The 25,366-nt window shown below is 38.5% G+C and overlaps 1 protein-coding gene across 4 annotated transcripts in view; it reads left to right on the top strand.

Moving 5' to 3' along the window:
* The window catches only part of atf2 (activating transcription factor 2), a 30,007-nt gene extending 6,474 nt beyond the window's left edge, over positions 1-23,533 (top strand). For 3 of the 4 annotated variants that reach the window (XM_038306647.1, XM_038306645.1, XM_038306646.1), the window contains exons 7-12: positions 1,233-1,347; positions 3,078-3,170; positions 7,764-7,988; positions 8,192-8,398; positions 11,723-11,828; positions 19,969-23,533. In XM_038306647.1, coding sequence (XP_038162575.1) covers positions 1,233-1,347; positions 3,078-3,170; positions 7,764-7,988; positions 8,192-8,398; positions 11,723-11,828; positions 19,969-20,207 — 985 coding nt within the window. In that variant the 3' untranslated portion in view covers positions 20,208-23,533. The remainder of the gene's footprint in view (positions 1-1,232; positions 1,348-3,077; positions 3,171-7,763; positions 7,989-8,191; positions 8,399-11,722; positions 11,829-19,968) is intronic. The other variant, XM_038306648.1, reaches the window with a different exon arrangement.
* Positions 23,534-25,366: the final 1,833 nt, after the last annotated feature.

Below are 25,366 nucleotides of genomic sequence, written 5' to 3'. Positions count from 1 at the left end.
TCTGACGACCTTTTACACATCATGCTATCTCGGTTCCTCGTCTCCTAGTTACGATCTGCGGTATTACTGCCAGTATTGAAGGAGAATATCAAGCAGTTTTTGGCAGTAATGCACCAAAAGTCATAAAACACAAGAAGAAGACGATGTAGGAGGGAATCAAGCAAATCAAAAGGTTGCGTGGAGAAGATTTCGATTGTTGTTTATAGTTGTTATTCTTTTTCTGTTTTGTGTTGGTTGGCAAGCAACTTCCGGAGGGGCATTACCGCCATCTACTGGAATGAGTGTGAATCAGGATATGCAGCCAGACGGAGATGAAGCATTCTGCTCATGCGCTCTTGTTATCAGAGAACCGAGCCAGGGAAAAACCGTGCCAAGCTCACCTCTGGAACCGGTCTGCAGTTAGCTCGGTTTGGCTGTGTCTAGCTCGCTTCAGTTCATTTTGCTAACCATTTACACACGATAAGTTATCTCAGTTACTGAGCTCGGAACGGTCTCGGCATGTTTTTTCTAGGGGAGTGTAAATGGGGTATTTATCCTTATTGGTAATGTAAATTCCTCCTCCTCGTTGTTAATTGTCGCCGCTGTCGGGTAGCAACAGCGGGCCGCTGTGAAAGCAAATCTCATAATGCTTTGCTCTGAGAACTCTCTGTGCAAAGCATTCCAGGATATATCTGCCTCTTCTGAGGCCTTTCTTTTCTTCTCAAACTGAAAGTGTGCATGAGCAGAAAAAGATAGCTAACTGAGACGAGCACGTAGGACAGTCTTTCGTAAACATATCAACAGAAAGATTGACAATTTGCAGGACCACTTATTTTGATGATCCAACCGGGAAAAGAAAATCCTCCACTACAGCTTTAAGGTGTCCATGGTTAGTTAAGTTTTGTGAACATGTTCTGTCTTGTCAACTAACCAGTTTTATTTAGCAGAAATAAGTTTATCGCAAAACTAGAATGTTTATAGTTTAAATTTCTAACTTCTGCAGATTCAACAGGCATATAAAGTTATAATTGGTTCCACTATAGAAAGTTGTTAGCACCAATCAAAACAACTTTCTTTCTTTAAATAAATATTCTGATTGCTTTCTGCTGAAGGTTTAATACTGACTGCTGACAGTAACTATGCACTCATAATAATAAAAAAAAAAAGAATGAAGCCTTCACTTGAGGATATTCATTCTGTTTCTGTATTAACTGGTTATATTTTACTTTATTGTGGTTTCTTCTCTCTTTTAGCCCAGTGACTGGCACCTTCCCTGTGCTCCTACAGTTGCCTAATGGTCAGACCATGCCTGTTGCAATACCTGCATCTATTACAAGCTCAAGTGTACATATTCCAACTACTATTCCCGTGAGTCTCCTGGCAAAAATATTCTGCATAAATTGTGTTTGATCTTCTTGCAAACAGTGAATGCACCTTTTCCCTTTCCCAGCATAAGCCAGGTTGGTACTGTGTAGAATTCAAATTGAACTATGCAATAGGGAGGGACATTCAGTATGATTCTTCAAGCTGATTGGGTGAATCTGTGTCAAGCTTTTAACCAATCGCAGCAAAAGCTGTTCCGTGAAACGTTCTTGATCTGTTTCACAACTGGTGGAGTTAACTGATAAATCAAACTCTTACCGGATCTAGTTCGGAGGAACATACAAACCTCTTTCCCATCCACAAAAGCAAAAATTGTATCCTTTTGGTCATATTTCAAAAGGAAATGGAGGGTGTTCCAGTTTAACTGGCGCAGCAATATTTGTTTTGCTTCAGGTTGATGTTTTACACAACACTGCATTTCATTGGTCCAAAACATTTCTTTATTGATGCTAATGCATCTGTTAGCTTCTAGCAAGTTGTCTTTTTGTTAGTTTGTGAATTCAAAAACCTTGCAATATTGCTAGTAAGGTAACCATCACCCTCAAATTTAGCAAAAATATATATATTGTTTTTATAGAAAGCCACAAAATAATCAGTTGGTAAAAAGAAGTTATTTTTTTCACCTTGACCAGTGACCAGCAGTAGTGATTTTAAACATTACACAATAGAGAAGCCATTTTAGCTTTTATAGTAGCTTCTCTTGTTAAATCCAGGTTAAAGGAACTGATGCATGCGTCCATGTTATAATTGAAATGGATGCACGGTTTTGCTCATGGGTAAATCTGAAACAATTTTATCTGTAAAATTAGATGAAGACTTACCAAATGTATGCATATTGCATATGTTATTGCTGCTCTTGTACAGAACAACAGTGGGTGATTCTGCCCTGTAATTTGGCGGTCACCTCTAAGAATGACAGGTTGAGTGAAATAATGGGCTTACAAGTAAAACAGTCTGTCACTGTTGGAACGGAATGGGATTTGGCTAAGCTGCTGCAGGCTTAAGGCCAGGATATTTCACAGAGATTTATCCTTGTAGAATTAAACAGACCATTTTTGATTCCCAGCACAATTGTAAAGTTGTACAAATATGTTGACAGTCAGACACTAATATAGGTGGAGGTATGGTCCGTGGATTTTTAAATCCCTCATGTGGAGGTCTGTGTTATTGTACAGTTTAGTCCTGATTGTCTGGAACTCTGAGCAGCAGATGATTATCTTCTGATGGTGGCACAGCAGGGAAAACCTCTGTCTCCCCCTGTCTGATGGGATAAGTAGATCCTCTGGCAAGTAAAGAAGAGCTGAGGTAGATGGAGAACATGCGCCACCATTGGGGCTTCCTCTTCCTCCATCATCTCCTCCTCCCTGTGCTCCCCACGTCACTCTCCATCTCGCTGTCGGCGGCTGTGAGAAGAGGCCTGAATTTGACCTTCTGACTCATGTCTCTCCATCCTTTTCTCAGCTTCCCTGTCCATATGCTCTCACTCAGGCAGGCAGTGGTTCATTAGCGTGCACGCTGCATCTCCATGTGGCGCTGCCTTTGCAAAATAACAGGCCATCCAACCTAATGAGGCTGAGATATGGAAGAGGGGGTGCTGAGAGTCTGCCATAGCTGTGTGTGTTTATGTCGCGGGGCGGGGGGGCCGGCACCCAGCTTTATTCCTGCTGGAGACTAATTTTCTCAGGCCTGATCTGTGTCTGTGTTTCTGTTGTCAGCTTGTCAGACCTGTCACCGTAGTGCCTGCCGTCCCTGGAATCCCTGGACCCGCCTCGCCACAACCTCAGCCCGTCCAATCAGAAGCAAAGCTGGTATTTATTACCTCATTTACATCAGATATAATTTCCATGCTGTGTCTGTTATTTCCCATCTGAGAGAGATGATAACAACCAAGGTAATGAGAGGTTCTAGCATTAGGGGAATAATAAGACAGTTAGCCTTTTTCCCCTGTAAGATTTTAATTACCCCTTTCTTTATTTAATGCTCCATCTGGAGTCTCTGTATTCTGATAATCAAAAGTAGCTTTATTTATTTATCAGACAAGATTTATTGTTTTATCCTTTAGTAAAAAATCTTAACTACAAACAACAAAGATTATAATTTTGTTTTTTTAGGGTTTAAGTCAACTGATCACTTCCCTGATCCAACCCAGTGGGTTCTCCCAAATCTTTAAAGATTATAAACTGAAGAGGTGAGACAGGGTTGCAGAAGCAGTTAGAAAAAATGATACAAATCAAGTAGAAGGGAGCAGCAGTATCTTCAGTTGTGAACATTTTTCCAGTGTCTGATCTGATATTTCCAATGATAAACAGAATCTGTTTCGAAGACTTTTTGTGTATGAATAAAAAAATGTTTCCTGTACTCAGAGCATCAACCCATGAAGGATGCCCTCTACATATTTAGGTACATGCATCATGGCGCAATTTTATGTTGCCTTCCTTTATTAATAGACTCCTCAATTTAGTAACTAATTTAAATGCTGTATTTCCTAAGGAAAAATCTAGAAAAATCTACATTGGCTTAAATGTGTACAGGCTGGTAAAAGCTTTACAAACACTGGAAAAAAATTAAATGTACCACAAATAATTTTACAGGACATCTTTGCATAAAAACATTTTCCAAAAACCTTTTTGTATATACAATAATAATAGAAGTTTACTGTAGAAAATTATATATATAGAAGTTAAAGATAGTTAATACTAGGAAGAAATAGCACTACTGATTTAAAAGGATCTAGCTTTCCTGATGTCTAATGTTTTTTTGCCAATCACCATTTCCTTCGATTATTTCTGTTCCTTTATTTTAGCTAATACCATTTACCATACCATGGGAATAAAAAAAAAACACAAATAGTTAAAGGTATACAAAAATAACTTGGAAAAAACATACCTTTTTTATCTTACCATGGAGTTTTCTTCCTCAGCAGAACGATGGATAAATGTGTCAAATGAATAACCCAGCTATATAAAGTTAACAATAGCTAAATAAAATTGCCAACAAAACGTGACTTAATTATCAGTAGCAGCCAAATTAATATTGTGTACATGTACAGCTTTAAAGAATAGATACTTTTTTATAACCCTAAATTCTTAAAACATCAATAATAAGACAAAGATTCACATATAGACAAAATGTTATCACATGAGAGTTTCAGAACTTTGAGGTGGTTCAATTATTTTGCTGTCAATGACTGTTTTATTAATTATATTTCAGAACTGAGAATATCTGAGGCAGTTTGACATTTCAGAAATCCACATTGGGGAATAAAAGTGTGCTAAAGAAGCATGTCCCTCTATGACTCCACATTCACAGCAGTAGTGATGGTCTATATAATAGAAGTGATCGTTAAAGCCCACTGGTATTAAATGTGTGGGTGGGAGATCAGTGGCAGTGTGATGAAGCATGAATCCCAGAACCTGTAAAACATGGTGTAAGTGTTCACAGCGTGCAGAAATGATCAGCTAAACCGTGAAAAGGTGTACGTATTGAATAGGAAGAACTGATCCCGACTGCTGGGGAGTTATTCAAGATTATGCGTTGCAGAGATGACAAACGCAGAGACGTGTTTTTTTTTTGCGCAGCACACCGTCAGCGGGCCCAACCTGACTCAAGGGTGGGGGGTGGCAATGGCTGAACGCCAGCTGGGGGCATCCTGGCAAACGCTCAGCGAGGCACATTAAGTCAGCCTCACCCTGCATGGAACCTTTTGTTCAGCAGAATCCTGCCTGACCTGCATCCCACCCCCCTCCTCCTCACTGCCAGCGCCCCCCCACCACACTCGGCTCATCAGCAAACACCTAATGAGCCTGCATCAAGAAAACAGACCCCCAGCTCAACCTGCCCGCCTCCCAACCCCCCCGCACAGCTCTCGTGAGGAGGGGAGCCGGCGTAGACGGTGCTTTACAAGGACTGATGATGCTGCAAAGACCACAATAATGATAATTAACTTGCTGAATTTAGAAGATTATGCTGTTAATTAGTTGCAAAATAAAGATAAGTAATATAGTAGCAGATGGTTGAATAAAACCCATGAGATGGAGGGTTATTACACTGATGAGGTTTCCATGGCAGAGATGAAATATGGATCTGACTAGCTTTTCCCTCATTCTGCAGACCATTCCAGGAGAATAATATCTTGTTTCTGCCAGAAGAGCTTCTGGAAGGGTATTACACGATAAACTAATTTGGTAGATAGATTGGTCTGGCAAAGGTAGCTGTTAGAATAATGCGCTGCTCTGTTTTGCCATGTAAATGTATTCTCGCTCACTTTGTTATTGCTTGGAGAGCCTCATTCACTTTCACCTTCTTTCCTAAAGGTTCAGCGCTGAAGAAAATTGACCCGTGAATTTCACACCACTGTCTGCACAGGAAGAGTTTTTCAAAACGGATAGTTTTTACTAAGTCATTAGCAGATTTCACTAAATATCCCTTTGTTTAAGTCACATCATGTATGCTAGAACTTTATATAAAAGATTAAACTTTGAAGAAGGGCTGAAAAGTCATGGTGAAGAGAAACACGAGGTCTTTAACAGGTCTTTTGGTGATTATAACCTCAGCTTACAAACAACAATGAAGATTTGTGTTTTTGTTTAAAAGTGGAGGCTAAATGCTGTGACAGGGTGTGAAGTAATTCAATGCACTATACTATACACATGATTAATTAGCTTGCAGGCTCTCTTAGCAGCAGTAACATGAATCAGTAGAGTTATAAAGACAATAGCCCAAATGTCACTTTTCTTTTCCTCAACATCTAAGAAAAATTGAATATTAAATCCGAATACATAAATTTAATCAAAGATGCTGTAAAATTGGATATTTTAAAGCATCTAGTAAATGTTCTCCATAGTAAAGTCAGGACTTAAGCCTGTCCTTTGTCTGCAGCAAGTGATAAACCTACATCAAAGTAATGACTTATGTTCGACTCATTTGTTTAGATTTTATGGTTTTTATTTCAACGCTTCCAGCGCAGCTTTCTGTTACAGCCTGTCCTACAGATGAAAAGTAGCCTTTTAGCTAATTCTGGCATTTTAACGTTATGTTCATCAAAATGCATTATCCCTTATAAATATAGTATATTGCTGTACTCGAAGGCAGCATATGACATAAAAACTAGTAGCTATATTAGTTTAAAAATCCTTTGTATTTGGAGTACCTTATGCAGTTTCTCCCACCGAGTTATAGATAATTATTAAGCCCTCTAATCAATACATTTTTATTGCAGATCAAGGGATCACACTAAACATTTAGAAAAACACAATCTTTAATGATGGAACAAATCTTGCATTAAGGAAATTATTGAATCATTATGGCTGATTATTCCTTACAAACTAAATATGACTGAATTCTTTTATTTTTTTTTTCTCTTCAATTTTTCAGTTTCTAATTTAGTATAAACATGGTGTGACACTATGCCCATAATTAATCCAAAGTAATGTTGAAATTTGTAATTGAATAGAAATGACTACTCCCTTTGACTTGACCATATTCAAAGACTTAAAACACTCTTTTGATTTACATTCGACACCAAGAGGGGAGGAAACTGGTGTGTTTTGAGATTAAACACAGCTTTATATGGCTTGAAGCAAGGCTTTAATGCCACATATTTCTAAGGCCAGCCTTTGCAATACTGTTAGAGCTGTGGGAGCATGCAAACAACCTGAAACCAGTGCAGCAGCATGGCAGTAAACATGCACTTGTAAAGAGTTTGCAACGTCAGAATGTAATGATATTTAAGGTGCCTCTTTAAGTCAGAGGAAACCAACAACTGAAAACATTTTTTTTATCTAGGGTTTCAGTATTGTCATTATTGAAATAAGGTTTAGAGTTAATATTCCTGCAGCGAAGCTCAGAATCGTTTATAATGCTGGCTGATTTGGATTTAAATTAATTGTTTAAGGGAACCAGCATGTTTCTCTTGACTGGAAGCAATATGGATTTATTAAAATGAGCCAAAAGGCTACAGATTAGGTTGATAGGGAGAAGGCCTTCCAGCATTAAACACTGTGAACCCATCATCCAAGATAACTGGTTAAGTGACTGCCTACTGAAGCAATGCAAAAAGCTGATCAGCATTAATATCAGAGGTTTTAGTGGCCGTATTAACGCTTAAAAAAGGTGGTTAGGAATTATTTCATTTCTAACATAGAATTTTATATTGAATGTAAACAAGGGGAAATGGAAATTTCAAAATTTTTTCTTCTTATATATATTAGCTAATCCTTGATAGTTGCTTGTTCAATTCCTATCATAAATGTACTTACTGTAAGAAAAAAAAAAAAAAAACGAAAATCTGCTAAGAATGTGAGTAATTTTGGGCTGAGCTGTGTATTAATGATTGGGAACCGCGTCGTTTTCATCATGTTTAAAGCCGCTTCGACATCGGTGTCTGTCTTGGTGTTTTTCAGACGCTGAAAGCAACATTAAGTCAGCAGCTTCCTCAGGTAACCAATGGAGACGGCGGCGAGGTCCAGAGCAGTGCTGTAACCCACACTGTTAATCCCGCTTCCCCGGCTCCAACCCCAACCCCAGCACCGGCTGCAATCTTATCCCCAGCTCCTCAACTGCCTACAAGCGAGGAAGCCTCCACACATTCCCTCCAGCAGCCGGCCACCTCCACCACAGAGACACCCGTAAGTTTTTATGTCAACATGTTCAAATCTAGATAGTTATTATATGAAATAGAGCATTATTAGAGCTTGAGAGGGCAAATGTTACTATCGCTTTGATACATTTTTGGCATTCAGTTATCTGAAAGATAAAGAATGAAGCTTTGTGCTCAAGTTCTCCCTTTAACAGTATGGTTCTTCTATTTTATTTTATTTTTCTCCTTTAGGCTTCTCCTGCTCCTTCTCCGCCAAACCCTCCAACCACAGGGGGTAGACGGCGCAGAACCACAAGCGAAGACCCTGACGAGAAGAGGCGGAAGTTCCTGGAACGTAACAGGGCTGCAGCTTCTCGCTGTCGGCAAAAGAGGAAAGTGTGGGTCCAGTCTCTGGAAAAGAAGGCCGAGGACCTCGGCTCCATGAACACACAACTACAGGTAATCCCACCCACCTTTTGCAGGCTCCAACCTGTTTGTTTATAAAATTAGTTTATATCTTTGGCGTCAAGGTGCGTAAAAATGCATGCTTTTATCATCAAGTAATGTTGCACCCAGTTTTGTTCTTCTATTGTGATGAAGTCATTAAAGCCGATTAAGCCGAGCTGCCGTTTGACAGCAGCAGAGTGTGAGCCCTTTACGTCGATACGTTCCTGTCAATAAAGATGTATCCTCCAGATGTCAGCCGCACACAAGCGTGTCGCCGCTTCTGTCTCTGCAGTTTACTGAATGGCCTCAAAAATCTCCCAGGGAAAAGGTGTCTTTTTGAACCTTCATTTCGCAGGAAGCAATTAGGATCTGATGCTGACAAGTTCGAAACAGTTCATTTATCTGCTGTCTCTGTTGATAAGTGTGAGCCGGGGGTGCGGCACATCGGTGTTCCAGACAATTAAATGAGATGTGGTGTTTATTTGCTTACCGTCTTTTTTTTTTTTTTTGATAAAATCAAGATGTAGAGGAGGAAGGAGGAGGGAAATACCCAGTAGCGTACAATAAACGGGCGTCAGGATAAAATGCAGATAAAAATGAATTTATGACAGATTTTCATGGCTGCATTATCTACAGTTTTGTTTGAATATGGGAAGATTAAAAGCAAGGCATTGCTATGTGAGAGGAGTTATTAACAGAAATGGAACCACAGCACAGAAACAACATGTGGTAGAAAATATAAGGCCACTTTCAATCGAAGCATTAATCAGCAGAGCAGTTTTAGTAAAAAAAAAAACATGCTGACATGGCCCAGCTGATCAGCAAAACTGCCTCTAATGATGCACAATTATTTTAACATCATCCTTAACTGGCTTTTTAATGAGGTGTCAGAGCAGACAGCTCACAGAGCTCTCAGCATCGCACAAAGCCCATTTGCTCACTTTCAATTAAGTTAGAAACAAGTTGTCCGGTTTAGGTTACTTTAACTTGTAGCTATGGTGCAGTTAAATGTGTTTATGTAGATTAAGCGGCTGATCTATTGTCAAGTTCCTAATACCACGTTTTAAGCCTAAAGTTTATCTCTGAATAAATTGGAAGGAGTATTAAAAAAGAGCAGTCTGTGTTTATATTAGCTTTAAATGGCAGCAGACATGCTGGAAGCACCAGGAATATTGTGCTGGCTATGTGACACATATGTTTCTTCCAGCTGTGTTTTTAATCTGGCTTACAATGGCTAAGTCCTGCCAACAACAGCAAAACCAAACAGATGGAATCAGATAAATTGGCTGCTTTTAGACTAATAGATTAAGCTGCTCGTAGTCCTTTAAAGGAGAGGAGAAGGAGCTTAAATCTGCCACTGGTTGTTGCGTGGGCCCCTGGCCGCTCTAAATCCAGTTAAAGTCACCTTCAGCGTAATGTGGCTCTCTTTTACGACATGCAGAAATCCTCAGCTCTCTTGGGAGCTATAACGACACAGGAGTGTAAATCTCCGCAGCCTCTACGAATTTGTACTGACAAACCTAACAGCTCATCTCTGACAAATGTGCTGGTTGGTAGTTGGTGAAGGCTCATAATTATTGTGCAGCAAGCAGTGTTTTATACTTTATCCGCTATTAATTTATTATATTGTTTCCCGTTTTTGTGTTTTTCGTTCCTCAGGGGAGGAAATGCAAGTTCCCAGGAATAATGCATCGTACTAAAGAACAAATGGGGCCTTGAATTTGTAATTCTCTGATTTCCTCATTAGCTTTAAAAATATGTGGCTATTCCTAAGGGAAGACACAAAACCAGATATAAGGTATATTTGTGTAAATGCTTTTTTTTCCCTGCATTGTTGAGAGAAAACGTATTGTTACCTGTGAGATGAATTCTTATTGTATTTGTGAGTTCACAAACACACAAGAATCCAATTTCTACCACTCAGCCATTCAAGACAACTTAAAACGTGTCTGCCAATAATACCGCACTATTATAGTTATTATGGCAAGGCGGGACATAAAGTTAAGATGAAAGCAAGAGCTGCTGAGCTCACATCTAACCATAAAAAACATGGCAGCGCAGGAGGATAGACGTACACGTAGCTGCTTTTATAACGTCTGTTTTGTCAGAATTCAGGATTTTATCTTTCTGGTTTCTCATGGCGTCTGCTGACATTTTCATTTGTCACTGTGACTGGTTAACACCAAATAGTGGTAGGCGGGCGCCAGGTGTCACTTCAACCAATCAGCTCGAAAGGTTCTGCTTCATGTCCCCCCTTTTCCTTGACGGATGCGATGAAAGAAGTCCCAAGTTTAGTGACGCGTGGAACTAAACCTGAGCGCTACACAGTCAGGTTAGAGAAAACATTGTCATCTAGCTGACTGTAGCCATGTGAAAACCAAATTTCTGCCTGTCTTTTGGTTCAGTCAAGCTAGACCTAAAAAGCTGATTCACGTCATTCTGCATAATTAATTTACATTTAATTTCCCTTAGATATCGGTTCAGTAAAGATAATATAATGATTATTAGGACTGAAACAATGAATCAGATTAATTGTGAATTATCAATTTTTGAAATAATTGTCAACTTATGTAGTAATCGTTTAATCGTTTACTGGAGTATAGAGACTGTAAAACATGAATAAGTCTAAGACTGTAAAACATGCCTTTAGCTGACAGAGCATCCCATTTGGAGCAGAAATTATATCAAGATTGTAAAAACATAAACAGTTTTGCATTTAAGATAAAAAAAAAAAATTCGTTTGTCAATATACTCTATCCAGAACTCCTCAAGTGAAAAGGTTTTAGTTTCACCTGGTTTAATTTAGTAAAAAAATCTTCTTTAAGGTTCTCTAAGGATCCTTTGGTTATCCGATTATTAATCGATCAATCGAAAAACTATCAATCGATTTGAAAAAGATTAGATTAGATGAGCTTTATTGATCTCACAGCGGAGAAATTCACTGGTCACATATTGGCATAGTAATTAAAGAAGAAGGTGCAAACAAGGAGGAAAAAGGTGCATTAAGAATAAACAATATATATACAGTAAATCAAGATAACAATCATTAGTTGAAGCCCTAGTAATAATAATAATAATAACAATAGATCTATAGTAGCAACATTTTCCAACCCTATTACCACAACGTGTTGGTGTACAGTAAAATTTCCCTGCTCATAAGCTACATTTAAATCCGTTACATATTTCTGTTTTCAATTATTATAACCTAAGAATTGTGGATACTTTGAATAAATGTTTGAAAAGGAGATTGTCTAAATCTGATCATGGTGTGCAATGCCCTTATGTGAATAGAGACCAGTTTTGTGATTGTCATTGTTTGTCTCTTCTTTGCTCAAGAATGAAGTCACCCTGCTGAGAAACGAAGTGGCTCAGCTGAAGCAGCTTCTTCTGGCTCATAAAGATTGCCCTGTAACCGTCATGCAGAAGAAGTCTGGCTATCACAGTGAGTAATGTTCCATTATTCTCAGCCTGAGGCTGCATGTGAAACTTGTCTAAAATGAGCTCCAGCTAAGGACACAGCAGAAGAAAATATTGATATGCTCGGATCTATCCTTCTTCATTCTCTGTAAAACTTTCCAGAACTTCAGATCTTTTCATGTAGTGCTGCTGTTCCCATCCTTTCAGAGGCCACAGCTGGCATGTGATGTTCTTCATCATCTGGTACCTTGATAAACATTTGTGAGATGACGTTAAATGTCTGCTCTTCAAGTAGGGTGTCTTTGGTTTTGTCGCACCTGCACGTCGTAATTAAACTTTTTTGTTTAATCCCTAATGTTCTCAGTTTACAGTCATCATCTTTATAAACTCTTAAAGGGTTGCCCTGTTTCTGAGGCTCTCCATTTAAATTTCCTGTTGCCAGCTCGCTCTGCTGAGCATTATAACATGGTCTGATTTAGAATCATTTCACCTATTTTTCTTCGTTCTCCTCAGATAGGGCCTCTGTCATTTAGAGTTTGGGGTCATAACTCACCTTCCCTCACAGATGAGCCTCTTTGGAAAAGAATGCAACACGTCTTCTGTACACTGTCGCCCTAAACACATTGTCTGACTTGTATTGACAGTGATTGCCATTAAAATGAGTCCATTAAAGTAGCAGGCTTGTCAAGACTGCAATATATTTTTTTTAACTGTAGAGTGTCTGCCAAGCAGCCCTGTTCATTATGCATTCCTTATTGCCTACCATCCAACAGACACACTTTTTGTGCATGATGGGATTGAAAGCTTGTGGTCCGCTGTTGAAGGCTCATTTGGTTTGGTGTAAATATTGTTTATAGGGGATCCTCAAAAGAATATGGTCATCTTTTCTCTCTCAGATCGGTCGTGTCTCTGTGGGTACTTGTAGAAGATGACACATAGAAGTACTTTTTCCTCCTGTTCGGAGGAATCAACAAGCTAATAGGTAATATGGTTGCCAAGTTAGATTGAATACTGGCATAAACTAAAAATCTAGTTTATATAGAGGCCTGTGGTAACTTTGGAGGAGCTACCAGAATGGAAAAATCTACTTTAAAGTCAATAAAAAGTCTTTGACTTCATGAACCATTATGGATGAGTGGCAAAAAGAAAGCGATTGTTTAGATGACGATTCTTGTAAACTGTAAATATTTGTTGAAATACTGTCTTTGTGTTCAGTGCCCTCTGTGGGCACTCCATCAGATTTTCCCTAATATTGAGACCTTATTTGGAGAAATTCAGTCGCTGGTCAGGTGCTGTTGTCCACCTTGGGACTGTCTCTCCTAAGACTTGGACTTGTGAACCAGTGATATTAAAGGAATAGTACACCTAAAACATGATTAGCCTTCATTTTCTACTCACCCCCATGCTGAACAACACTCTGGAGTATTTTTTAATATCTCTAATGCATCTGGAGATCTGGGAGGCTTCTTGCTGTCTGCTGACATTCAAATAATGGAGGTCTATGGTGCCCGAGGCAGAAAGGTCCATAAAAGTCCACAAAAAACGTGTCAATATTCCTCCATACTGCTCGTCCAATGTATTCCAAGTGTCCTGAGTGGGTAGCGTCCAGAATTTACTCGAAACAAAGTCATTTAGAATGTTTTTAGAGCATAAACAGTAGTGTATAGGATTTCCTGAAAGCGCGCACATGCGCGTTCACAACGCTACGGAAGCCGGCAGACCAAACCAGATGAAAGTGCGCATTCAGCGTCTGCTCTGCCAATAATGCAAGCGTAGAAGAAGAAATGTGCTGTTTAGCTGTGCAAAGAAAGAAAAAAACGAAAGAAAAATGTCTGAGGACTTCAGTGTTGAGGAAGAGCATGAGTTCTCGGCCGAGCTGAATGCGCACTTTCATCTGGCTTGGTCTGCCGCGGTTTCCGTAGCGTCGTGAACGCGCTTTCAGGAAATCCTATACACTACTATGCTCTAAAAACATTCTAAATGACTTCGTTTCGAGTAAATTCTGGATGCTACCCACTCAGGACACTTGGAATACATTGGACGAGCAGTATGGAGGAATATTGACACGTTTTTTGTGGACTTTTATGGACCTTTCTGCCTCGGGCACCATAGTCCTCCATTATTTGAATGTCAGCAGACAGCAAGAAGCCTCCCAGATCTCCAGATGCATTTGAGATATCAAAAAAGTACTCCAGAGTGTTGTTCAGCATGGGGGTGAGTAGAAAATGAAGGCTAATCATTTTTTGGGTGTACTATTCCTTTAAGGTAATGTCAAGTCATAAGAGAAGAGAAGGATGAGGCTCACTCCTTTTGCCCATATTCAGTTCATTTTTCCTCTGCCAAGGAGGTTATTTTTTAGGAAAGTTTGAGTGTGTGGTTGTGTTTGTCTGTGTACAGGATAACTTGAAAAGTTTTGAAACTTTAATAAACCGAGGTGCACCTTAGTCCAAAGAAAGAATCCATTACATTTTGGTGATGATCTGGATCACTGTCTGGATCCAGGAATTTTCTGAAAGATTCCTTGAATACGCTTATTAACTTAAGGTGGAAGTCACAATATGTCTGGGGAAATGAGCCACTTAGTGGAGGTCTGGGCTCTCTGAGTGCCTTTTGAGTTTATGATTTTTATAACGGGAAATAAAAAATAAATCCTTCATTAGAGAAGTTCGTAAAAATAGAACATGCATTGCATTGGATTAAAAAAAGTGCATCATCTGTTTAGTCTAGTATAATTTTTTGACATTAGTTTTGTTACTCAGTCATATGACCTAAAAAGGGAAAAAAAAGTTTAATTTTGAATATAAAAAAATCATAAAGGAAAATTGCGTTAAAGTTGGACGTAGTGTTCCTTATCTTTTTTGTCTTAAAGATCACGAGACATGGAAGTTATGTTTTTTTCTTTAGTTCATCAAAAAATTTTGTTTTAGACTGGGGATGTAATCAAGGATTTTGATTAACAATTAATTGTTCATAAATTTTTCATCAAATAAAAAGTTGTTTCATCTAATTAATTGATAACCTCCACTTAATGTAATGTTACAGCCATCCACTAGAGGGAGCTGCCACTCATTCTTAAAGGAATAGTACACCCAAAACATGATTAGCCTTCATTTTCTACTCACCCCCATGCTGAACAACACTCTGGAGTACTTTTTTGATATCTCAAATGCATCTGGAGATCTGGGAGGCTTCTTGCTGTCTGCTGACATTCAAATAATGGGGTCTATGGTAGGCTTGTCCCGATCTGATACGTTGATCGGATCGGGACACCGATATTGGCAAAAAAATGCGTATCGGCAAAGCATGTAAAATGCCGATCCAGACTGCCGATCCAGTTTTTTTTTTAAAAATCCGGTCCGTATTTTCCAGTTTCTCCGATTGAAACGATCCATTCCACTATTTTGCGCCAGTGTTTCCCTGTTTTGCATTTTTATTAAAACTTACAGTAATACTTGCACCTTTAACTGTTTACGGCTTTACTGCTCACTGTGCAATTTCAGATTGCTATTTATAATTTTGTCCAGTTTGTGTTTATCTCTTAATAAACAGGTAAGTTTGTTGTTACCAAGCATTGTGTTTTATCCAATCTCACCTAATTCAGCTGGCTAGATGTTATCAAGAGTACTAAAACCCTTTTCAACATGAGTCTTACAACTAAGGCTAAATACTTTAACTTAAACGTAAATACATGCTCGGATAGGCTGGTATCGGCCAGTATCGGTATCGGATCGGAAGTCCAAAAACAATATCGGTATCGGATCGGAAGTGCAAAAACCTGGATCGGGACATCTCTAGTCTATGGTGCCCGAGGCAGAAAGGTCCATAAAAGTCCACAAAAAACGTGTCAATATTCCTCCATACTGCTCGTCCAATGTATTCAGCGTCTGCTCTGCCAATAATGCAAGCGTAGAAGAAGAAATGTGCTGTTTACCTGTGCAAAGAAAGAAACAACGAAAGAAAAATGTCTAAGGACTTCAGTGTTGAGGAAGAGCATGAGTTCTTTGCCGAGCTGAATGCGCACTTTCATCTGGCTTGGTCTGCCGCGGTCTCCTGCTGCCCTCCAGACCACCTGCACAAAGCAAAGCCTACAGCCTCCACTGTGGAGTTCCTTGGAGATCGTAGAGGGCATGCGCGAGATGATTAAATTCAAAGCAGCAAAACATGCGGAAATGATCCAGGGTTTCCGCAGATCATTCAAAATAATTACAATTCATTAATTTTTTTGTATTTTTTCTATTAATTTTTATGGGATTTCGGTGTAACAATCAACATCTACCGAACCAAACCGAACCGTGGATTTTGTGATCCGTTCCACCCCTAGTTTGTAAATATAAACACTCCATAAACTGCTTAATTTAATACGTAAATATCCCCCATTTAGCTGTGCTGCGTGGTGGGGCAGCGTAACTTCTCTGTCATGCTTGGTTGTCAAGGATTAAGGATAGAAAAGACTACGTTGTTACACAAATAATTTTCAGCATGATAGAGAAGACATTTTAGAAACAAGTACTGATGATAGGGAAGGTTTTGTGTGTTCAGACACCTCTTCATGGAGTCGAGTTTTAACATCGGAGAGCAACCAGAAACACTAATATGAAAACACTGTTAGTGCTGCTAACAGCACAGAGTCTCAGCACTGATTGCCGTATTTTCCACACTATAAATCGCTCTAGACTATAAGTTGAACAAGCCAATATATCCAATATAAAGAAAAGTAAACTATAAATTAATCACAGTGAACATTGAGCAGCAGGGACGTTACAGTTGTGCTAAATTAACATGAAAAACCAAGATAATAATGTGATGGTGAAAAGAAGAAATGGCACCATCTTCTGTTTAGATTATTTGAATGAATACATGTCTTTGATTCTGCAACAGATCTCATTACTAGTAAGAACCGTGTCACTCAGGGTGCCAAAAATCTTAAACATAAAAGAGAACAACACGCAAAGAGCACATTTCTTGGTGGCGCTTTTTCAGGCCGTATCCGTTAAGTTTTCAGCCATGTTTAATTACTGGTCACTTAAGAGGCTGTTGCGCCGATGATGCGTTGCAATTCCGGCAGCCATATTAAAACATAGAGTGACTCTGTCATGTAAAATTGTTATATTGCAGGAAATTAATCGAGAATATTCTGTATATTTTTATAAGTCACTCTGCCGTATAGGTCGCACCCCCGGCCAAAACATGTAAAAACATTTGACTTATACTTTGAAAAATACATTACACTAAAAACTGAGAGCTACATCACCGCCCGTTTCACTGAAACAAAGAGGCAAATACCCCACATGTCAAGGCAACACACTCTGTCTTCTACATCTCTGTTCATTGGAAGTCATAAGTGTTTCACATACTTTAATTCATCTTTTATTTAATTCAGTAACCTAATAGCTTCCTGTTTTGTTAGATACTGTAAACATTATTTGTTATTTCTTATAAAATCAATGTGTAAGAAAGATCCTCTTGATAAAAGACAAAACTACGATTTTCAAGAAATGGCCGCTTTTCTATTGTTGTGATCATTATTAGTGATCATTAATCGGTTGATAAAATCAATCAGCTTAAGATCAATTCAGCAATAGATAACTTGCGTTCCTAGGTTGGATATATATTGACGATCCCCAAGCACCACCTTTGTGGAAGGAGAGAGCATCAGCATTCACCCTAACTTCATACATAATGACATATTTTTATTAGGGCTGGGTAAAAAAATAGATTTTGAATCGATTCCTTTACATTTTTGCAAAATCGATGTCTAGGTATTGAGATCGATTAGTTTTATAGTGACCCGCGTGACGTTCACATTCTAATGAGCAGGAAAGATGCATTCAAGATTACTTCAAGCCAGACAGCTGCAAATGTAGCAAATAGGTTGACTGAAGACATTAACAAACGGGGACTGACCAGCAAACACCCTGTAGTTGATGCAGACAACGCTGCAAATATGGTTTGTGCATCGAAGATAATGCAGCTCATGCATGTCTGCTGTGACCCCGCTGTGTCATGTCCGCTTGCTTGATTGAGGCTTCACTTTTTCACTTTTCACAAACAAGTTTGCGCTTATGAGTCAGTTTTGTTCACATCTCAAGTTTAAACTGTCTGATTTACAAGTTTGCACTTTGTGTTTAATGTGACAGGACAAATTAAAATACATGAGTGTTTTGAAACACAGTTGAACCACTTTCATTATTGTAAAAACAGATTAAATCGAAATTAATCAATTCGATTCAGGACTTTGGCGAAAAAACCCAGCCTAATTTTTATTATTTCATTTTGGCTCTCTACAAATGCTTAAAAACTCTGTATGACTAAAATGATAAAATGCTCTATACATTATTAAAAAGAAGGGCAACAGAATGAAATACAAATTTCAATCTAAGCAGTTTTGCTGTTTTTAGAAGATGCTGTGGGCACCCCATCAGGCCCCTTAGGGCCCCTTGGTGCCCGCAGGCACCACGTTGGTGACCCCTGCTCTAGATTGTGCAGACAGAATAGGTGCAGTTCAGAGCTGCAAGCTTCCTCCACAAATGCTTAATTTCTCCCTTTTCCTATCTCTGGTGAAGTGATGGTGAGAAATTCTCTACCGCCATGTTTTTCCACCACTTTCCCACACAACATACCCTGTTTAAACATTATATTTGGGTGGAAGTTGATTGTGTGAGAACAAGATCAACAGTGATCAAATATAAACATTGTGGGAGAAAAAAACTTGGTGCAAAACAAAGGCATTGATATGGTCAGTTTGATGCAGAGTCTGTGGAATGATTTAGAGTTTTTCAACATTGAGCTGTCTGAACAAACCATGATAAATGTAAAACATTTAACATTTAGTTTAGATGATCGGAGTAAAAAACAAGGCTATCCTGGAGGAAAATGTATTAGGGGCTGGAAGAGACTGGAGACTTGGAGACACGAGCCATACTGCAGAGCTAGATTGGAAAAGTTTAGATCAAATGGTGTGTGATAATGGCCAAGTCAAAGTACAGATCCAAATCCCATTGAACAATGACAAAATCTGAAAGAGCTCAATGCGTTTTGTTACAAGGTACTGTACCCAAAATCACAAGGACCGCCTTGTTGGAAATCACTGAAATAATCTATTTTGCTAATTAGTAAAGCCTTTATATTAAACTCTGACCAATCCACTAAAGACCTCATCAAGCTCTATGTTACAAATCCCATAAGGCTGCTCTGCCCTCCAGATCCTGTAATACCCTTCATCATCCTGCCCAGGCGTGGCCATGGCAGGTGGAGGGGAAAAGCCCAGACTGCCCACAAACAAGCCAGGACATGGTTTCACCTGGCATGGCGAGCCGTCCATCTGTTTATAGCAACGGTCTGCTTCAGAAACAGTATAATAAAAAAAGAAAAGCTGCTCCTGGAAGCAGAAACATAGAATATTATGATAGATCTACTTGCCACCACTTAGCGTTGTTAGAAGTGATGATGTTCACTTGAACAAGAAACAAACTCACCAGTCTAATTTATTCTGGATTTAACCTTCTGAAACTGAATCAAGGAAAAAAAACAAAAAACATTTAAGGCCAAATGAAGCCTCCACTTTAGTGGGAATCTTTTTAAATTCTCAAAGACTCAGTCATTAATTACAGAGAGCCATAACAAGTGACTTCATATCATTAGCCGTATTAATTATCACTCTGCTCCTTATTCGTGTATGAAACAGAGCATGAGAGTGGAGTCTCTTTTTTTTCCATCAGGATCCAATTAATTCAAGGCAACTGCCTAACAGCTGGTGGCATTTCGACTCCAAGTCTTTCCTACTCTCCAGTGTGAGCATCATTAAAATCAGGTGCTGTAATCATCTGTCGCTGCAGTAGTTGGCAAGGTAACAAGAAACAAATGAGAATGCAGTTAGGGATGGGAAACACTGCCACATGCCCCAGAATGTAATGCACCCTTATGATGTAGGTTTAAATTGACATTGGAGCGTTAATTAAAGGAAAGGGGTGCAAAAGTAGCATTATGGGGATTAATGAAATGCTTTGCATGCTCCACATGCAGATAGCTGTTTTGCATGTGATTAAGGCTCCTGCCTCAAAGTTTTCCCAAGCCTTTTGGATTTTATCTGCTAGAATATGATTTCTATAAATAGCAGTTTAGGAGTGTTGGGCATCCTGACTGAACTTTTTTTCATCTTTTTCTTGATGCCTGTACAGTCTCTGATAAAGATGAAAGCTGTGAGGAGATGTCAGTCCCCAGCAGCCCGCAGAACGAGGCCATTCAGCACAGCTCCATCAGCACCTCCAACGGAGTCAGCTCCTCCTCCTCGACGACCGCGGCCGTCTCCGCCCCTCCCAGCGCCACTTCGGCCACATCACAGCAGAGCACAGAGGAGAGCCAGCCGCGGAGGACAGGCACCAGGTCCCAGCCTTCAGCTAGCTGATCGTCTCAAACTGTACCTTAGCGTCCCGCGCTGGAGTCCCATTGGCTCTCAGAGCTTTTACTGTCACACAAAAGAAAGCTTCAGCTCTGGACCTAACAGTTTTTAATTTATTCTCGATTGTTTTGTTGATGTTTGGTAAATTTTGTACTTGATAGGCTATGCTTTTAAAAATGCAATGTTTTCTCTTTACTAAAGAAAGGCACTTTAGGTGTGACATGTAAAAAAAAAAATTGTGGCTTAACTGTTTTTATAGCTGTTTGAATCATTTATTGCTCTTATACAGCAGGGGAAAAAGCGCGTAAACATTTCTCAGTTATATTTCTAAAGTATGGAAGAAAAAAAGTCTCATTGGAATCTACCTTTTTTGTTAACACCGAATTTTAAACACTGAATTTTTTTCAACAACGGATTTTAAACACTACATTTTTTTTAACACCGAATTTTAAACACTGAATTTTTTTTAACACCGAATTTTAAACACTGAATTTTTTAGACATTGAATTCCTTACACTCAATTGTTATCTGGTAGAAATTCACCAGAAACAAAATCAGCTGCAAAAGTGTTGACCTTTTGGTGAACTCAAGCCAAATCAATCTACATTCAATAGAGTCGAGCAGCTTCTGGCCAATGAAATTAGCTCATTTGGTCACGTGACACAGCGGCTGCGCTCACGGGTGCCGTACTAGCTGTGATCGGCTCAGTTGTTTCTCCCATTCTGATAAGAGGAAAAACTAATAGATGTCTGTTAGTAGCTAACTGACGTTTTGTAATTCTATCTGCTTAACAAAAAAATCCTCATTCAGCCGCTGTTCCCGGCTGAATGACTTTTGCGGCTGAATTTTTTGCAGCTGAATTTTTACCAGATAAAATTTAGTTTAAGTAATTAAATGTCTAAAAAAATTCAGTGTTTAAAATTCGGTGCCAAAAAAAGACAGATTCCAATGAGACTGTTTTTCTAAAACATACTAAAGGGGTTGTTGAGATGAAATACACTACAGGTGTTGGTTATAAATCAACAACAATTCAACCCATTACTTAATGAATTATGGAAAATGAAGTAAAATGATACAATGAAGGTTAGAGCAACCTGACTGAAATGAGATTTTGACTGTTTTTTGGGTTTTTTTTTGTTTTGCTGCACAATCTGTCTTTAAATCTTGATTTTTCAGATCTTTCCAGGGATCTTCTGCTGGATTTCAGTTCAGGTTACTATACAAACTTGATTGTATCTTCTGAGGCATTGTCTCGTTAATAACAATGTCTTCTGTTGGATTTCCATCCAAAATCTTCTAATAAATGTCCCCTTTCATTTAAAATATTAATTTATTGTCCAAGAATGGGGAGTTCATCTTCTAGCTCAGTAGTTCCAACCCTGGCCCTCAGGAAATGCTGTGGATTTTACAGGAGCTCCAGAAAATGTTTCTTTCATTTCGATGTACACACAGACCTTTGCAGTCCTGTTAAACGCTTTTCTTTGGGTAGGCTTAAATCTATCTTAAGCTCTCTATTGGTGCTCCTTGTAATCGCTTTGTTGGTGGTTGAGAGGGCACCTTAAATAAAAAAGTTTTTAAACAGGCAGTTTCCTCTTAACAAAGAGGGAGTTTGCCCACTGGTTATTGCACAGCCCTCGATTCCAACGTCTCGCAGCAGTAAAGTTGCAAAGGTCATAAGCAAAATATTTGCTTTTTCTAATCAATTCTATACAATAAAATGTGTTTTTGTTTTTTTTATATGAACCTGCTAACACAGTATATTCCTAATATGGACTTTTCCTGTCTTACTGCTAGTAGATTCCAGCTGATATACTGGCTTTCTATGAGTTTTCATAGATTTTCTCTGACTTACAGATTTTTTAGCTTAATGATAATTCAGCACCATTGCACCAATTTATGAAGTCAATTATTTTGATTTGATTATCTTGGTTCTTACTGACTAACAATGTGAATTTCATCTCAATGGCCCCATTTAAAAAAACGCTTCCTGGGGAAAAACCTTGGCGTTACCTGCTATATGTTTTTTTACATGAAGGCAGTCCATTAATAAGTTTACCAAAGTGCTTTAAGGTTCTTCTGTTTTAAATCATTTATAATTACTCTTGTTATAATAAAGTTTTTTTTGTTTGTTTGTTTGACCATTTTGCACATATTTGAGAGATGACGGGTTTACGTTCTGAGTTGGTTGAGCACCGGCAGCTTTTTTTAGTAGTAGATTTTTGAATGCTGACACAGACATTGCATAGCTGAATTTGGCTGAGATCAGCTGTAGTGGCCGTAGTGCAAGTCTGAATGTTTGGGCTCACCTCTGCATGTAAAATAGTCCGATGGAGGTGAGCTGCTTAGATCTGTGTGTTTTCTCATTTACATTCCATCTGTAGTCTGATTGTTCCTGAAGCAGTGATTGTAGGGTTGAGGTGCATTTTATTTTCATTCCTCAGACCATGGTGATGTTGACCTTATTCAGTGCCATTAATGTGTTTTGCATAAATGATTTCCGTATTCATTTTAATGCAGATTAAGCTTTGGTTTATCATTGTTCTCCCAGATTTAAAGGGCCCCATGAACATGTTTGCTCTGCTTTGTTAGCTGTGTTTGCTTTGCAAGTGACTCTTTAGGGCTTAAGTGTCTAATGCAAAACATTAAACTTTCCATGAACAAAAACCTTTCTAGGAAACACTAAAAGAAATTAGATCAGTAATACATCATATGTGATCTGTCTTGATATTTCATTTTATAGGATTGTACAGCTTTAGTAGCTCCATTACCTGGTAAAAATGACTCACTTTGAGATGCATCTATTTTTGATTCAATTGGCTTATGCAAAATCAATATCATTTAGATGTGGATTGAAATCACATTAGCTATGTTAGTTACAGTACAGCTAATGTGCCTAAAGAATTGTGATAATTGAGATAAGTACAAAAAACAAATTTCAACTTAAAAAGTCAGTTTGCCTTTTCCCTTTTAGTCTGTACTGGCTTACTACTGTGTAGTTGAAGAAAAAACAAACAGGTTAAGACATTGTTTTCTTAAAATGTGATTTTTAAGGTTTTACTGTTATGTGCTTATCTGCATGAAATAACGATTCTCTGCGAGAATTTTGCAGTTTATTTATGTCTCAATTAAGAAAACATCAAACAAGTTATTACAACTTGTAAAGGCTTATGTGATTTTTTTTCTTTTGTTTTTCCCCTCAGACTTAATGGTTACTAAGGGGTGTGGTACTGTGTTGACAGTGTAATTGTAATGTGAAAGTTCTGTAAAAAAAAAAAAAAAAAAAAGTTAACTAATAAGTTGTTGTAATAAACCTTTTAATAACTCTTTAAAAAGTCATCCTGCTTTCATTTGACGCACTTCTTTGCCTGGATCTGAAGATGTGAAGAAGTCTGCAGAATGTAATTTTGCATGAGAAAATCTGTTTTCTTATGGTTTTATAGAGAATATTATTGGCACTCCTAAATATTAAGAAAATAAAAACCATCTACAGTTGTGTATTGCTGCTCTTAGGCAACAATATCATTTATATACTGTGGTGAAGACTGCCACCTTGTGTTGTATCTGAGTTAAAGCTCTAATTCATTCCCTCTCTACTTTCAGGGATGACAGCTTGTTTCAACCAGCCTTTAAGTTTTATTCTTATTCATTACTTCTGATGTATGTAGTTCAAAACTCATTAAGACACCATTTAAAAGTTGTGTAATGCAAAATAGGACAATACTGTCAATGTGTTAAAAGTTTGCTAGTAATAACAGTTTCACAAAAGTTATGAAAATGCAGCTGAGCCATAGCTTTAGTAATCTTGTAGCAGAAACTCTGAAATCGTTAAAAACTATATTGAAAAAGATATGAAACAGCTGAAGCATTTAGAAGCTTTCAATGCCGATTCAAAATTTGAAACGTCTTTCTATTTGAAAGCAGTTTGCCTTAAAGGGCAAAACTTAGTGAAGAGAAAAATGTTTTTGATTGAGTTCAAATTTAAAGCTAATGTTATAAAAGTTGCAGTTTGGAATTACTGAATGAGTTGAACTTTTACAGGTGGATTTATTAAATAATGGAAAACTATGCAGCAATCAAAAGAGATGATCTGACTTAGTCTGTTATGTAGTATGTATAAGTTGTGTTTCATAATGCACATGTGGTTTTCAGTCTGGTTTGATAATACCTTAATAATTATTGCCCTTATTGTAAAACTCATTTAAAAAGCTTTCAACAGGCTTAAGTTTACAGTTAGAGCGATATATACAGTGGGGCAAAAAAGTATTTAGTCAGCCACCAATAGTGCAAGTTCTCCCACTCAAAAAGATGAGAGAGGCTGGTAATTTTCCTCATAGATATACCTCAACTATGAGAGACAAAATGAGAAAGAAAAATCCAGAAAATCACATTGTCTGATTTTTAAAGAATTTATTTGCAAAATATGGTGGAAAATAAGTATTTGGTCAGTTACAAACAAGCAAGATTTCTGGCTCTCACAGACCTGTAACTTCTTCTGTAAGAGGCTCCTCTGTCCTCCACTCGTTACCTTCATTAATGGCACCTGTTTAAACCCGTTATCAGTATAAAAGACACCTGTCCACAACCTCAAACAGTAACACTCTAAACTCCACCATGGCCAAAACTAGAGAGCTGTCAAAGGACAACCAAAACAAAATTATAGACCTGCACCAGGCTGGGAAGTCTGAATCTGCAATAGGTAAACAGCTTGGTGTGAAGAAATCAACTGTGGGATCAATTATTAGAAAATGGAAAACATACAAGACCACTGATAATCTTCCTCGATCTGGGGCTCCACGCAAGATCTCACCCCATGGGGTCAAAATGATCACAAGAACGGTCAGTAAAAATCACAGAACCACACGGGGGGACCTAGTGAATGACCTGCAGAGAGCTGGGACCAAGTAACAAAGGCTACCATCAGTAACACACTACGCCGCCAGGGACTCAAATCCTGCAGTGCCAGACGTGTCCCCCTGCTTAAGCCAGTACATGTCAAGGCCCGTCTCAAGTTTGCTAGAGAGCATTTGGATGATCCAGACGATGACTGGGAGAATATCATATGGTCAGATGAAACCAAAATAGAACTTTTTAGTACTCTACTCGTCGTGTTTGGAGGAGAGAGAATGCTGAGTTGCATCCAAAGAACACCATACCTACAGTGAAGC

This window comes from Cyprinodon tularosa, unplaced genomic scaffold (genome assembly GCF_016077235.1).
Source record: "Cyprinodon tularosa strain WSP-4 unplaced genomic scaffold, ASM1607723v1 ctg588, whole genome shotgun sequence".
Taxonomy (NCBI): Eukaryota; Metazoa; Chordata; class Actinopteri; order Cyprinodontiformes; family Cyprinodontidae; genus Cyprinodon; species Cyprinodon tularosa.
Note: the sequence above shows the minus strand (reverse complement) of the source record. Positions and strands in the feature narration are given on the sequence as shown.